Here is a 12,463-nt window from a genome sequence, read left to right on the forward strand (position 1 = left end):
TGCTGGTGGAGTTGGGGCACGCCGGCGCTCCTGCCTCCCTGTTCCCTCCCATCCCTCCTACCACAGTCGGGGCTCTAGCCGCCCTCTTCTCGCCCCGTACCCCTCTTCCTCCATGTTCCTTCCCAACCCTTCTCCCGCAGGCTCCAACCGTGGTGGTGGGGGGCGAGCAGCTGCCGTCCGGTGGCCTGGGAAGTGAGGAGGGCGCCGGTCTAAAGCACGAGAGCTCGACGCTTGGCGACAGTACAGATCAGTTACAGCGGTGGCGATGGCCCAAAGGCAAAAGGGGATGGCTGCATGATGATCTTGTTCTGATCAATTCTGAAATAGGAATGGGGGACTACCGTGGTGGTCGCTGTTGAGGATGCTGGGTTACCTGACAGTAGGTATGCTATTTCAGAATTATTGGTTGGACGTACAGTCTCAAAGTCTCAACCTAGCAAGAACACTTTCATGCTGATACATTTTTTTGTCTGAAAAAATATGTAGTCCTTTTTGTCTTGGAACAATATAAATTCTGGAGCATGAACTGAAGAGAGGATACTTAAACATGTATGTGCTGAAAGGCAAATTACTTTGGAAGTTTATTGTAACTGGTATACAGTTTTGGCAGTAAAAGCGCGAGCGCCGTGAGGGATGCCAAGCAAGTTCCTGCTACGTAAAAAAAGGTTTCAAAATTTTTGTTTCTTAAATCACCTCAAAGAGATGTGTGTTTTATACTTCTTTTTGTAGAAGGATGTGCTCAGCGACACATCAAATTATTAACATGAGCTTTATGTAGATGATTTTGATTTATAAGTTGTTCAAAAATAATACTGACTGCAGTTGTCTTACTCCAGATCGTGAAGAAATACACTTTGTCTTATGAGATCAGCCTGATTGTCATCAAAAGCAAATGTCCCTAAACAAGCAATATGCATTTATGTGCTCTGACATCTTCGTGTTACTTTTAGTGGAAAGCAGTACAAAGTGCAAATTTCACATGCCAATACTAATTATTCACCTAGCTTATGCAAATTATCCAGCATTTTCCGTTCAGATATGATCTGCTGCAAACACCATAAGTCACCACTCACCAGCACATGACCGTTCCCTCTAGAACTTTGACCGTCGTGTCATTTGATTGAGAAAGAACAAGGTGGCCGAGCGACAAACTGAACAATGTCGGAAAGCTGCAACAAACGAGTGGTGGCAGCGCATACGCTTGTTGAACTGTGGAGGCACCCATGCGCGTGCATATTTTTTCTAGCAATTCAACGTTTTATTCTCTTAATAGAACCTCAATAATCCACATTCCAAAAGTTTCACATTTACTTGCCTATGAAGATATTCTTTCTACCTTTAATAAACCAAAAGATGACTGGTTTTTCTTCTATCACATTTACTAATTCTTTCACTTTTTAGTTTTGCTTTGGAGACTAAGCTTAAAATTTTCTGACACAATTATCTCTAAAGTCTGGGCCAATCTTATTTTTCTAATTTTTGACATAGTGATATATTTTAAGACAACGGCTGGTCAACTTATCTTCTTTATATGTGATCCTGAGCTGATTTGAAGGTCCCATTTTTCTTGAGTGGCAGGCTGGTGAGCAGGACGAGGACCATAGTCCAGGGAGTGTTTGATTTCAAGAGAGATCATTGGGATTGGGGACGAGTTCATAACCATGTTCCTGTCAAGTTTTAGCAATATGGTCCAGAGAGTGGTAATTACTTGGTTAAACAAACATCTTCCAGTCTTGATATGCCTTTTCACTTTTGATTATTTGTGAGAACTTTTAGTACGTGTCCTTGTCAACGCTAGAACTACTGACAACTTTGAAGCAAAATTATTCAGAGAAATTGTTCCATGGAAGAAGTTAAACGAAGATGCTATGATGCTATTATTCATTGATTGTTTGCGAGATACAGAGATAGATATATTGAAGTTTGTAATGGCTAATGGCCAAACATATGAATCTGTTCTTGATACTCCTTTTCCCTTTTCTTAATATCATCACATAAAAATTAGAAGCTTTCTAACATATGCATATTTCAGGTTTCAGAAGAGGTAGAGAAAGCGATGTTCAGACAATTTAGTGCAGAAGCAACACCTCCAAGATGAGAAAAATGTTTCTATTTAGCCTTCTTTGCTAGCTGTGTTCCTCTGTTTTTTTTTACTGAAGTTGGTTGCCAGATTAATGCATAGTAGGTGAGTGCTTCAGGCTGTAGATTTGGCTCGCTTCCTGAGTACCTCCTGTCTCATGTGGTTAGAGCTATGCGAGTAATTATGAAGGCTTGATCACCAGGAAACATCCATGTCAATTATGTGTTCGCTGAATTTCCTTAAGCATATGGGATTCAGTTGTTTGATGAATTGCCCCCAAAAGGTTTTGATGAATTTCCTTAAGTAGGCTTCTTTTCATAATTAATATCAATAGATCTTGCTTTATCAGTACACGTGAATGTAAGGATCTGTACTATTAGTTGATGGTTTGGCAAGTAATGTAAATCTTCCAATTGACGATTCTCTAGGATTCTGAAGTCTAAGTTTCTCTCTTTCCATCCCTGTAGGGTTATCCTGGTTTTGTTAGCATCATAACTCTCAGTGAATATAAGTCCATTGTTTCCTTTTTATTGGTATGTGAGAAAAGTGGATGTGCATGCCTCCAGTCAAACAAAGACTGAATCTTACTGTAAAGCAAATTCAAACCCATTGAGACTAGCTTTTCCAAGACTTAAATTATTGAGAGTGTCACTTTTATACATCATGATTGGTGCTACAGTTATACTTAACATACAAAAGCATTCATATCTTGCTGGAAGCTGTGCTTCTCTGCTTCATACATGTTTTTTGATGTGCAATGCTGCCACTTACTACATTGCCTGCCACATGCTCCGACGGATGGCTCAGTTATGTAGCGAAATAGCGTGCTTTGAAATTTTTTTTACGAGTTTTGTTATTTTCACACGGATGGGTTCATAGATTAAGGTTGCCTATTTTGTTTTTGTATTGTCATGGCCACAAAACTGCTATTAGTTACTTACACATTTAAACTCATATCTACAAATATGCGCATAGATTAAGTACTCATAGCGTACATTACTTGGAGAAGGAACTGCCTTCCAAGCTAAACGATTTCTATCTTACAGACATAAAAAAAATCTTCAACCCTCATTGTATATAATATATTATAAATCTTCAAACTGTATAATTATTTTGCAGGGTAACTCTCATTGTATAATATATTATATTTCCTCAACCTCAATGTATAATAAAATTATAATCTTCATGTTCTGTAATGTTTTTTTAGAGCGCGTGAAATGCGTGCCATATTTTTATAGAAGGATAATGGTTGATAATCCATATTTTGTGCACTTATATTTGGTTTGATTTTATTGTTGAGATACAAGTACACTATAAACCTAACTATAGGTACTAAACATAGCCCATGCTTGATTATAGTACCGCTGTATGCTTTCTAGGTGACAGCCTAACCCATGCTTGATTATTAACACACATTATTGCTATTGAAAGCTATATTAAATCCTAAATTTGACTCTTCTGATATTGAAATGAAGGTGAGGTATGTCATCTTCCTTTGGCAGAAGAAATTATGTTTCAGTTTTGATTTTATTTTTTAATGTTCTATATGTATTTTTATTCTTATGCTTGATTTTTTTTTAAATCCTATAGGAGATGCTTATATCTTTAACTTAATCGACAAATTGAAGAATGCATTCATTTCTAAGCCGTTTTGCAAAGGTTGGCTAGCTGAAATCACAATTCTCCTTCATGTTATTCCTCGACACACATTCCCATCGCTATGCATATTGGATTGGGGTGTCATTTATTTTCTCCCGTTGCAACGCACGGGCCTTTTTGCTAGTCTTTCCCAAATTTCCCTAAAAAAAACTTGTCCCTCCCAAATTGAGTCGATCGACTCAAAAACCTAGACTAGTCTGGACTAGTCGAGGACTAGTCGCTCCACCGCTCAACTCAATAAGCTAGTCTACACGAAGAAGCTAGTCGACAATCTCATAATTCATGGTTGCTATAAGAATCCTATTTGTGCTACTATGAAGCAATGGTCAGGGAGGAACAAATCATGGTTTCCAACGTTTTCTGATCATCCATCAGCCTTGGTATTAATACGATTCCAAGTGACGGGCTGACGGCACAATATGGAGATATGCTACAACATAAAACCTCCAGAGCCATGTGAATATGTCAAAAAAGAACCAAAAAATCCCTAACCTAGTAAGAAACTGATATTAAATAAGAGAAGATAGGAACCACATCACCATATGTGAGCCATCCTAAATCAGAATGCTCACTAGATTTCTAGAAAAAACCTGCGGCTACAGCACTATAACTATGTGATTCCTCCACATCTTATATTTAAGTTTTTGGACACCAGCATACAGCTTGAATCAGCAATGAAGAAGGTCAACATTTTACAGTCAGGTAGTACAAATTTTGATCTAATAGGATGCATTTCACCGCTGAGCAGTGGTGAGCAGTCTTTTAAGAGACTGTCATAGATTGCAACCTAAGCTACTGCAAATGCCTTCGAACCACGGCTTCCTCAAATGATATGACTGACATGGCATAAACTAAGGATAGTCGCAACCTAAGCTACTGCAAATGCCTTTGAACCACTACTCTCTCAAATGATATGACTGACATGGCATAAACTAAGGATAGTCGCAACCTAAGCTACTGCAAATGACTTTGAACCACTACTTCCCCATTGATATGACTCACATGGTAAAGAGAGGCAAATGTACTAAGTTACTAACTACCAACAATATTTTAGGAAGATAACCAATGATGTGCCAAAAAAAAACTGACAAGGATCCAATAAAGTTCAACTGTTTCTCCTTTCTACCTGTACTAGATTTTGCTCTCTGCAATTTAACATCTCTGTATTGCCTATTTCCCTTTCGTGCATTCATATTCGCTGAATGCCCACTGTTGTGTTATAGTTCCTTTTCCAACCAAGTTATTGCCGTATTCATTTTGACAGAACCGATACCAAGTATACACACTTTACGATTAAACCAAAGACACCAAAGCACTAAGAGCGCACTGAATTATTGGACTGGAAAATATAAACGGAAGTCAATGGGCAAGCATCGGAAACCAACCCGCGTGGTGAGTGTGTAGTCCCCCTTGGCCTTCCACAGGCCGGCGCGCACGTAGCGGTCGGCCTGCGGGATCTTCCTCAGCGCGGCGATGGCGAGGCCGACGGCGAGGTCGGCGACGTCGTCGGTGAGGACGTCGGGGGTGTTGGTGACGCGGATCCCGCGCTCGCGGCACTTGGGGAGGTCGACGCGGTCGATCCCCACGGAGAAGGAGGCGACGATCTCGAGCGACGGCAGCGCGTCGATGAGCGCGGCGTCGGCGTTGTAGCTGGCGTTGCCGACGACGGCGCGGATGGCGGAGGCGTTGGCGCGGAGGAACTCGGCGCGGCCGTCGGGAGGGGAGTCCCAGAAGCGGAAGAGGCGGAAGCGGCGGTCGAGCTCCTGCTCCAGGTAGGCGTTCATGGGGTGCAGCAGCAGCACGCCCAGGGACTCCATCGCCATGGCCGCCGGGGGCACCGAGGGCGGCAGCGGCAGCGGCTGGCTGTTGTGTGGTGGTGGGTGGGCTGCTCCGCGGTGGCTACTGGTGGGGATATGCTGATGCTCGACGCCGGCCTTGTTTGCTAGCGTCTTATCCTCTATGGGCCGCAGGTTGCAGTCCAGCCGGACAAGGACGGGCGGCCTACTGAGTTCGAGGGATGATGGTTGAGTCAGCCAACCCTAATTTTCAATTACCTAAAAAAAATGTCTCAAAAAAATACCTAAAAAAACTATTTTTTTCTCCATGTGAACATGATGACGAATGAATAAAAGCTTCACGAGATTGCCTAAAAAAAGATAGGTAGGTATACTTTTTTTTATCTAAAGAAGCAGATGTTTCTGTTAGATCGACCTAATTTTTAAGAGTTCATGTCGCTCTAGTGGATCCTATCTAACGTAGTCTTGACCTCAACCCGTCTCTCTTATGTCCATCTACTCGGCTGGTTAAAAAACAACAAGCATGATTACTCAGCGTTGATGCAATCCTAGATCGATGAAAGTGATTTTAGAGACGAGTGTCGCCCACAAAGCACAAGCCCACCTATTTTCACCATGACTTGATACAACAAAGGTCAAGACCTCATTCGGGGTTGGTCTCACACGAAAAAGACGATCTCCGTGCCTTGTACAAACTCTTAATTCTTCCACGACACTTGAAGGTTCATCGCTTAGAGGCGCACACCCTGCAAGAGTGAGAAGCAAAGCAAAGTCACAAGGATGAACTTCTTAAAAGATTTTCAATCAAACTCTCCCATGAACTCATAGAATCTCTCCCTCACAAGATAAGCTTGAAGCAGAGCGAGACTGAGCACAAAGATAGGTTCAAGAATGGGAGGGGGGTGGCCTTCAAAATATACAAGGTTCTGCTCTCTATGATCTAAAATTTCACTCAAAAATTAGCTCACAACAATTCTACGTGGTGAGAGAGTCCGTTTACAGAGACAACATTTTGTTTGCTCTGGAAAAGGCAACCGGCCCGAAAGTGACAGAGAACAATCCTTTGGTACTACCGATAGGGTCCAAAATTTGAATGGTCGAAATTCAGAAAGGAAACACATGCTCCCGAAAGTAGCAATATGCCGCGGAGATGAACATAGAAACTTATCTGTAATTACCATCTCAAGGGATTAATGCTCATGAGTATAAAAAGACATAGCATTTGACAGCAAATTAAGAAATGTGTAACTAAAGGATGATATGTAGCATAGTAAAAAGTACATTATCTTCAGTTAGACATGATCGATTCATCTCTTTGGCATTGTCAAGAAGAAGATAAACACTCATCTCATTTTCTCTCTTCATACATGAATAGAAGGTTGTCCTGTTGTCATGATATCTATGGCAGATAATTAGCGGAAGCAATCGTCTGTCACAAGTATTGCAAAAATAAACTATGAGGACATCTTGCTATGAAGTTATGCACAGATTACAATAGTTTCTGAACCAAGGCAAAGCCCCATCAGGAAAACACATGTGAGCAACTCCTACAGAAAAAGCAACTGAAAGCACGAGCTGTGCCAATGATGTACAGACTACAGCTAAATCTCCACGACAGGGCAAGAACCTCTCCTACTTCCCATCTTTCTCTGGTCAGTTTACCAGCATTTCGAAAACAGCCTCCTCAATGAGCGAGGACAGAACGTCCTCCCCGGCATCCCTTACCCAGCACTCCGTTTCCTCCATGCAGATCCAGTCCTGCCACCCCATGTCCCATGCGCTGTTGATCGACGGGTCTGCGCATCCGAGATCCCTCTCCAGCTTCATGGACATGCTGTCTTTGGTGCCACTGCCATGGTCGTCTTTGTCGTCGGTGTAGCTCTTCAGCTTCCGAGTCCCATCGCCGATATCACCTAGCAATGCCTCCAGGGAGAAGTATGGTGTTGCTCCGCATTTCTGGGTCCTGTATCCAGTGTAATATAGGCTGTTCTGCTGACGATGTTTTCGTTCCAGCTGCTCCATTGCTATGTCCACGTAGAGTTCATGGTCTCCCATTTCAGCCTTGCCGGTATCCTTGTATTGCTCGATCAGATGGTCGTAATCGTATGCGTCAGTGCCTATGAGCTGTGCTGCTTGGTTAACGAATGACTTGCTGCTTAGGAGAAACAAACTCATCTCATCTTTTATTTCAACTTCCTTTTTTGGTGTTATGTTTATTGGTGGGCTGCTTTGGCTGGAAATCAGTGAAGCTTCACTGGACCCGCTAAAATCTTCATGGGCATCTGCCATGAAAAGGAATTGTTAGTGCCAGAACTTCTTCTCTTTTTTGCAAGGGAGAGAATTCTTCTCTCATCAAGAAATATTAATATGTAACCCACAAACAAAATCATGGTAATCCTTTTTAATAAATGGCTGTGTGCATCGGAATGATGCATAGGCCGGGGGTAATCCTCCTTTTCTAAAAAAACAAACAAAACCATGGCACTCCCTTGGTTGCTAAATATAGGCCATCCTAGAAACCGTGCAGTCAAATATTCTTAAATTAGAGCATAAAATTGTAAGATTGTGTACGTGAATTCAGTATCACCAAATTTGCTAATTGCTATGTGAAACCTTTTCTCAAAACCATAAAATAACACAAATCAGCAGTAGATGTAGCACTTCGTGTGAACCATTTTCATTGTAAACCCGAACCAAGGCACCTGGAAGTAAACTGTAATTCCTTTCTGGCCAGTTCATTCACATATCAGCAGTAGATTGGACTTAACTATTGGATATTTGGATGTCATTCCTACTTTTGGCCTTTTGATAACAGTGATATAAATAAAACCGATGAAAGTTTGGTGATTATTACCATCGATGGAAGGTTCTGTGTCCCAATCAGCACTCTGGCAGCTTTCATCACTAGGTGTCGCACTATGTTCTGTGGATGGACAATCAGTTCGGATGAACTCTCTGTGCACCTCATATGCCTGCATTGTGAGCAAAAAAGGTCCAAGGACATAAGTGTTTGAACCAACCATTTCATTCAAGGTACGCCTGATTTAACTGAAAAGCTTTAAATCAAATATTTGAATAGCTTTCAAAGAATACTTAATTTACAAATCTGGAGATTTCGATTTCAAAAGGTTCTCGCTTTGTGGTCATTCTTTTACCAGCTTCAAGGTAGTTTCGTGTCTCAGATAGTATGAAAGATTTTCAGGCTATGCTTATAGTGAAGGATGCTTACCACAATGTCATCAATAGTTGAGTTGTTGACATTTCTACTTGACACTATCTTCTCTCTGGAACTACCAGGTGTTCTTCGTAAGATTGGCTTCATTGTACGGCATGTTGAAGGATTGCTACTTGATGCAACCGATTTCTTATCAGTTTTTCTCACTAGTTTACTGTGAGAAGCTGATGCTGCCGTAGCCTTCACATCCTTCCTCCTTTCTCCCTTCCTATCAGGCAAATGATATTTCTGTTTATTGCTGCTTCTATTGCTGATCTCAGTTTTTTGTTCTATGCGCTGCTTTCGAGTTATATGAGATACAACCTTCACATCCTTGGGGGATTTGGTTTGAGCTTGGCCCATCCTTTGTTCTCTTTGGATTGATTTCGCTGAACCAACTTCAGTAGCCGCAGAGGTATCTTGCGAAGGAAGGGTGTCCTCATGAAAATAAGGAAAATTCATCTGAACATTGCACTGCTGGACCTTGTGCACATCAGAATTCATGGTATTTAAAAGCCTCTTGACTTGAATTGTCTTCATCATCTCTTGCCCTGCCTTCCCATTACGCTGAGAGTCCTTTCCTAATGATTGCCTTGGTAGCTTTTCTGCCGGTGGTGGTTTTGACTTAGGCATGTCAATATCAAACTGTGCCCTTGGTGAACTTACTGTCTTGAGTGTCTCGTCTTTCTTGGCGGTATTTCCCTTGTGTGGGGGCAAACCTTCAAGGCCCATGAGCCTTGCTACCAAACTCGGCTTTTTATTTGTTGGTACCAAACTTGGGGTTTTGGACTTGTCAGGTTGCACAGGTGGACAGGATGATGATCTTGGCACCACCTTCTTCTCCTTAGTAGACTTGGATACGGCGGTACTGTTTGGCGTGCTCCGTGATGACTGACTCAAGGAGGCCAGCTGCTCACCATTGGAGGCCACTGACAAGAGTTTCGCCCTGTAAAGGCTGTCCTTGATCACTCTCTTCAGCTCGTCGGTAGAATTCCTTAGTTGCCCATCAAATCTACTGCTGACACTTCCAGGGACCAGCTTCTTGGCGATTGATGCTTCGAAGAGTGCTTCACGGATTCCAGTGACGTCCAATGATTCCTCGTCGTTCCCTGGCCTTCTCTGCTTAGTCGATTGCCGCATGCTCTGTGACACTGTTTGGAACTTCTCAAGCATGACAAGGGAGTCCTGGAGGTCCATAGCGCCTCTTAGGAGGTCCTCGGCAAAATGCCTCGAGAGTGTGGAACCCATCACGTAATCTCTTTGCGACAAGATGGACCTCTCCTCCCGGTTACTTTGCGAGGGGCGCCAATCCTGGCTTTGGCAGCTCCGGCAGACTGTGGGTTGCAGTGTGACAACATAAGGGGCATCACACTGAGTTCTTTCAAGGTAGCTGCCATCTTTGCTCCTGGAGCTGGAGGGGTGACTCTTTGAAAGGGACCTGCAAACCACTGATCTGAAACTGTCTTGAGGCATTCTGTTTTTCTGAAAGAAACAAACAGAGGGACGAATAAGCACACTAAAATGGTCAGACGATATATCATACACAAATTCAAGTGGGCAAACATAATTTCCTGGTCAAAAGAAAGAAAGAAAGCTACTTACATTATCTTGACTCTTCCCTATAACATATGAAACATATACCAATTTAAGAACTTATTTTCTTTAGGACTCGATGCCTGTCTTGACTGTGGACTCGAGATCCTGGATAGGAACAAAGAGGAACCTATGAATCAGTACAACTCAGAAGAAAGAAACATATAAAAATTATGAGCTTTTGGCTGTATATATATACTACGATATCTTCCAAGTTTCTCGCTTTGCGAGGAATAGCGACTGCTGACTAATTAAATATGCAAGGACAAGCAGTTGAAGAAATTGGTTACAGAAGAAAGCTATGGGTGGCTTTTCTCTATTTTGCCCACGGAAAATCTGCGGCTTGACCAGCCAGCTAGCCTTCACCGGTGCTCAAATTTCACAGGCATCATGTCAGCAACAGGTAATTCATCACAAGCAGCGCCCTGCTTTCCACCCACATGAAAGTAAATAAAAAGGAAAAAAGGAGATGGAGGTGGCCAGGAGGTGGTAGTTGGAATAAAAAGGTCATTTTGATAACTGCCCTGAGGTCAAAGTGAACAGATCGAAAACCCTAGTAGTAAATAAACAATCAAAATAAGCCAGCCCAAAACGCACCGAATTAGCCTATAATATATTCTCAACTGCACGGAAATACTCTAGCAAACTATACAGAAAAAACGGCCTAAGAAATCGCAACCAAGCAACCACACATTCTTCTCGGCCTCGCCCCAACTGAACAACCTCAGAGCCTAGAGCCGCCAGGAGAAAGGATTTACCAGAACACTTTGAAGGGGGGAACGGAAATGAAGGACCAGGAACCCTAGAGTTCTTGGGGCGCCATCCTCGGCATTCTAGAGCAAAACGAGAGAGAGAGAGAGAGAGAGAGAGGAAACAAATGGGCACCTCGAGGTGTTTGCAAGGCGGGGGGGCTCCTTCTCGGCGTGCTGCCGCCCTCCGAGGTTTGGCGCGAGTACGAGTGGTGCGTGGAGGATCCCCAAGATCTGTACTGCCCGAAGCAATAAAGGTGCGGGGCTACGACTACTGCGTCGCCACTACTGCGGCGGCATGTGAGCCCCTGCAGCGACGCAGTTTACTAGTGGCATCCCTCCCTCCCTCCTTCCCATGAGAAAAGCTCAGCCATTTGTCCTGTCTTTTGATGTGGGAACGCGGAGAAGGAGAGGAGAGGGGGGCAGGTGGCCGCAGAGTGGTGGCCTCATTTACTTTGACCGGGAAACTGCCGAGCCGACGATGACGATGCCATCGCCATCGCTCGCCGCCTCAATCAGCGTCCGTGGGACCGCCCTGTCAGACGACCACAAAATACACTGCTCCAGTATAATTAACTTTGCAATCGCATTATGATTTGGTATCCGTCCTGTGAGCGAATGAATAAAACACGGCCATCACCCAACTAAATGGAATGTCGCATCAGTTGGATACTTGTCCACATTGCAGGACCATTTCTTGTCTTCATGTGGTAATGCGAGCAAAGACGATGAATACGTATACGTACGAACTATAAACACCGCAAGGACGCAACTGCGCCGATCGCGTGCACTTGTAGCGACGCAGATCCGAGACTTGTCCGAGGCCTAGCCGCTCTCTAAATTCTCTTCGGTGGCACACGATTGTGCACTCATAACTGGACTCGGCGAGCTTCAGTAGTTTCCCAATAAGATTGGGACTCCACTGCACAACAGAACGTCAGATTTTTTCTGATCATGACAAATTAAAAGTTTTTTTATGACAAATTATGTTTTTTAAAATGGGAAGTTTAACTTGCCAGTATGGCAAATTCGTATCAGTTTATTTTTCTGTCAGAAAATTGTCATGGTTAGGACATCTCCAACGCCAACCCTTAAGCTTCCCCATCCGTCCGGACCGCCGAAGTCATCCAACGCGGTCATGTATCGTTTGGCTGCGTGGCCTGAACATAATTTCTCCCGCGGAGACAAATGTGTGGAGGTTTGCGGGTGTGCGGACCGCTGTCACCCTCGTTTCTGATCGCCTTGACCCACCAAAAACCTGCCCCCCTCCCCGTCCGCGTGTGCTTCCCGCTCGTAGCCCAGTTGCCGCATTCATGCCGCTGTAGAGCACGTCGCTTCACATTGAAGGCGGCTCGCGGCGGAGACGACCTCT

The 12,463-nt window shown here is 43.5% G+C and overlaps 2 protein-coding genes across 5 annotated transcripts in view; both read right to left on the reverse strand.

Annotated features, from left to right (window-relative positions):
• The window catches only part of LOC123060784 (hydroxyphenylpyruvate reductase), an 8,638-nt gene extending 2,895 nt beyond the window's left edge, over window positions 1-5,743 (reverse strand). The window contains exon 1 of one of the 2 annotated variants that reach the window (XM_044483618.1): window positions 5,125-5,743. In XM_044483618.1, the coding sequence (XP_044339553.1) occupies window positions 5,125-5,562 (438 nt within the window). In that variant the 5' untranslated portion in view covers window positions 5,563-5,743. The remainder of the gene's footprint in view (window positions 1-5,124) is intronic. The other variant, XM_044483619.1, reaches the window with a different exon arrangement.
• Window positions 5,744-6,947: 1,204 nt separating this feature from the next.
• On the reverse strand, window positions 6,948-11,532 carry LOC123060785 (uncharacterized). Of its 3 annotated transcripts, none has more exons than XM_044483620.1 (5): window positions 11,228-11,532; window positions 10,352-10,450; window positions 8,765-10,231; window positions 8,390-8,507; window positions 6,948-7,817 (listed from the first exon to the last, which is right to left on the reverse strand). In XM_044483620.1, exons 3-5 carry the CDS (start codon window positions 10,220-10,222, stop codon window positions 7,189-7,191), a joined length of 2,205 nt encoding a protein of 734 aa, XP_044339555.1. In that variant the 5' UTR covers window positions 10,223-10,231; window positions 10,352-10,450; window positions 11,228-11,532; the 3' UTR covers window positions 6,948-7,188. The 3 variants fall into 3 exon arrangements, with proteins under 3 accessions (XP_044339555.1, XP_044339556.1, XP_044339557.1); XM_044483621.1 differs by having other exon boundaries at window positions 11,101-11,522; XM_044483622.1 differs by lacking the exon at window positions 10,352-10,450 and having other exon boundaries at window positions 11,228-11,522.
• Between the last annotated feature and the right edge of the window lie 931 nt (window positions 11,533-12,463).

This window comes from Triticum aestivum, chromosome 3A (genome assembly GCF_018294505.1).
Source record: "Triticum aestivum cultivar Chinese Spring chromosome 3A, IWGSC CS RefSeq v2.1, whole genome shotgun sequence".
Classification (NCBI taxonomy): Eukaryota; Viridiplantae; Streptophyta; class Magnoliopsida; order Poales; family Poaceae; genus Triticum; species Triticum aestivum.

What these genes read in the sequence shown, in the direction of transcription:
- LOC123060785 (XM_044483620.1), bottom strand. Translation starts at nt 10,222, where the DNA reads ATGCCTCAAGACAGTTTCAGATCAGTGGTTTGCAGGTCCCTTTCAAAG. An exon ending in CAACTATTGATGACATTGTG is followed by an intron (nt 8,508 to 8,764) that starts GTAAGCATCCTT and finishes CTCACAATGCAG; the next exon opens with GCATATGAGGTGCACAGAGA. An exon ending in CACAGAACCTTCCATCGATG is followed by an intron (nt 7,818 to 8,389) that starts GTAATAATCACC and finishes TTTTCATGGCAG; the next exon opens with ATGCCCATGAAGATTTTAGC.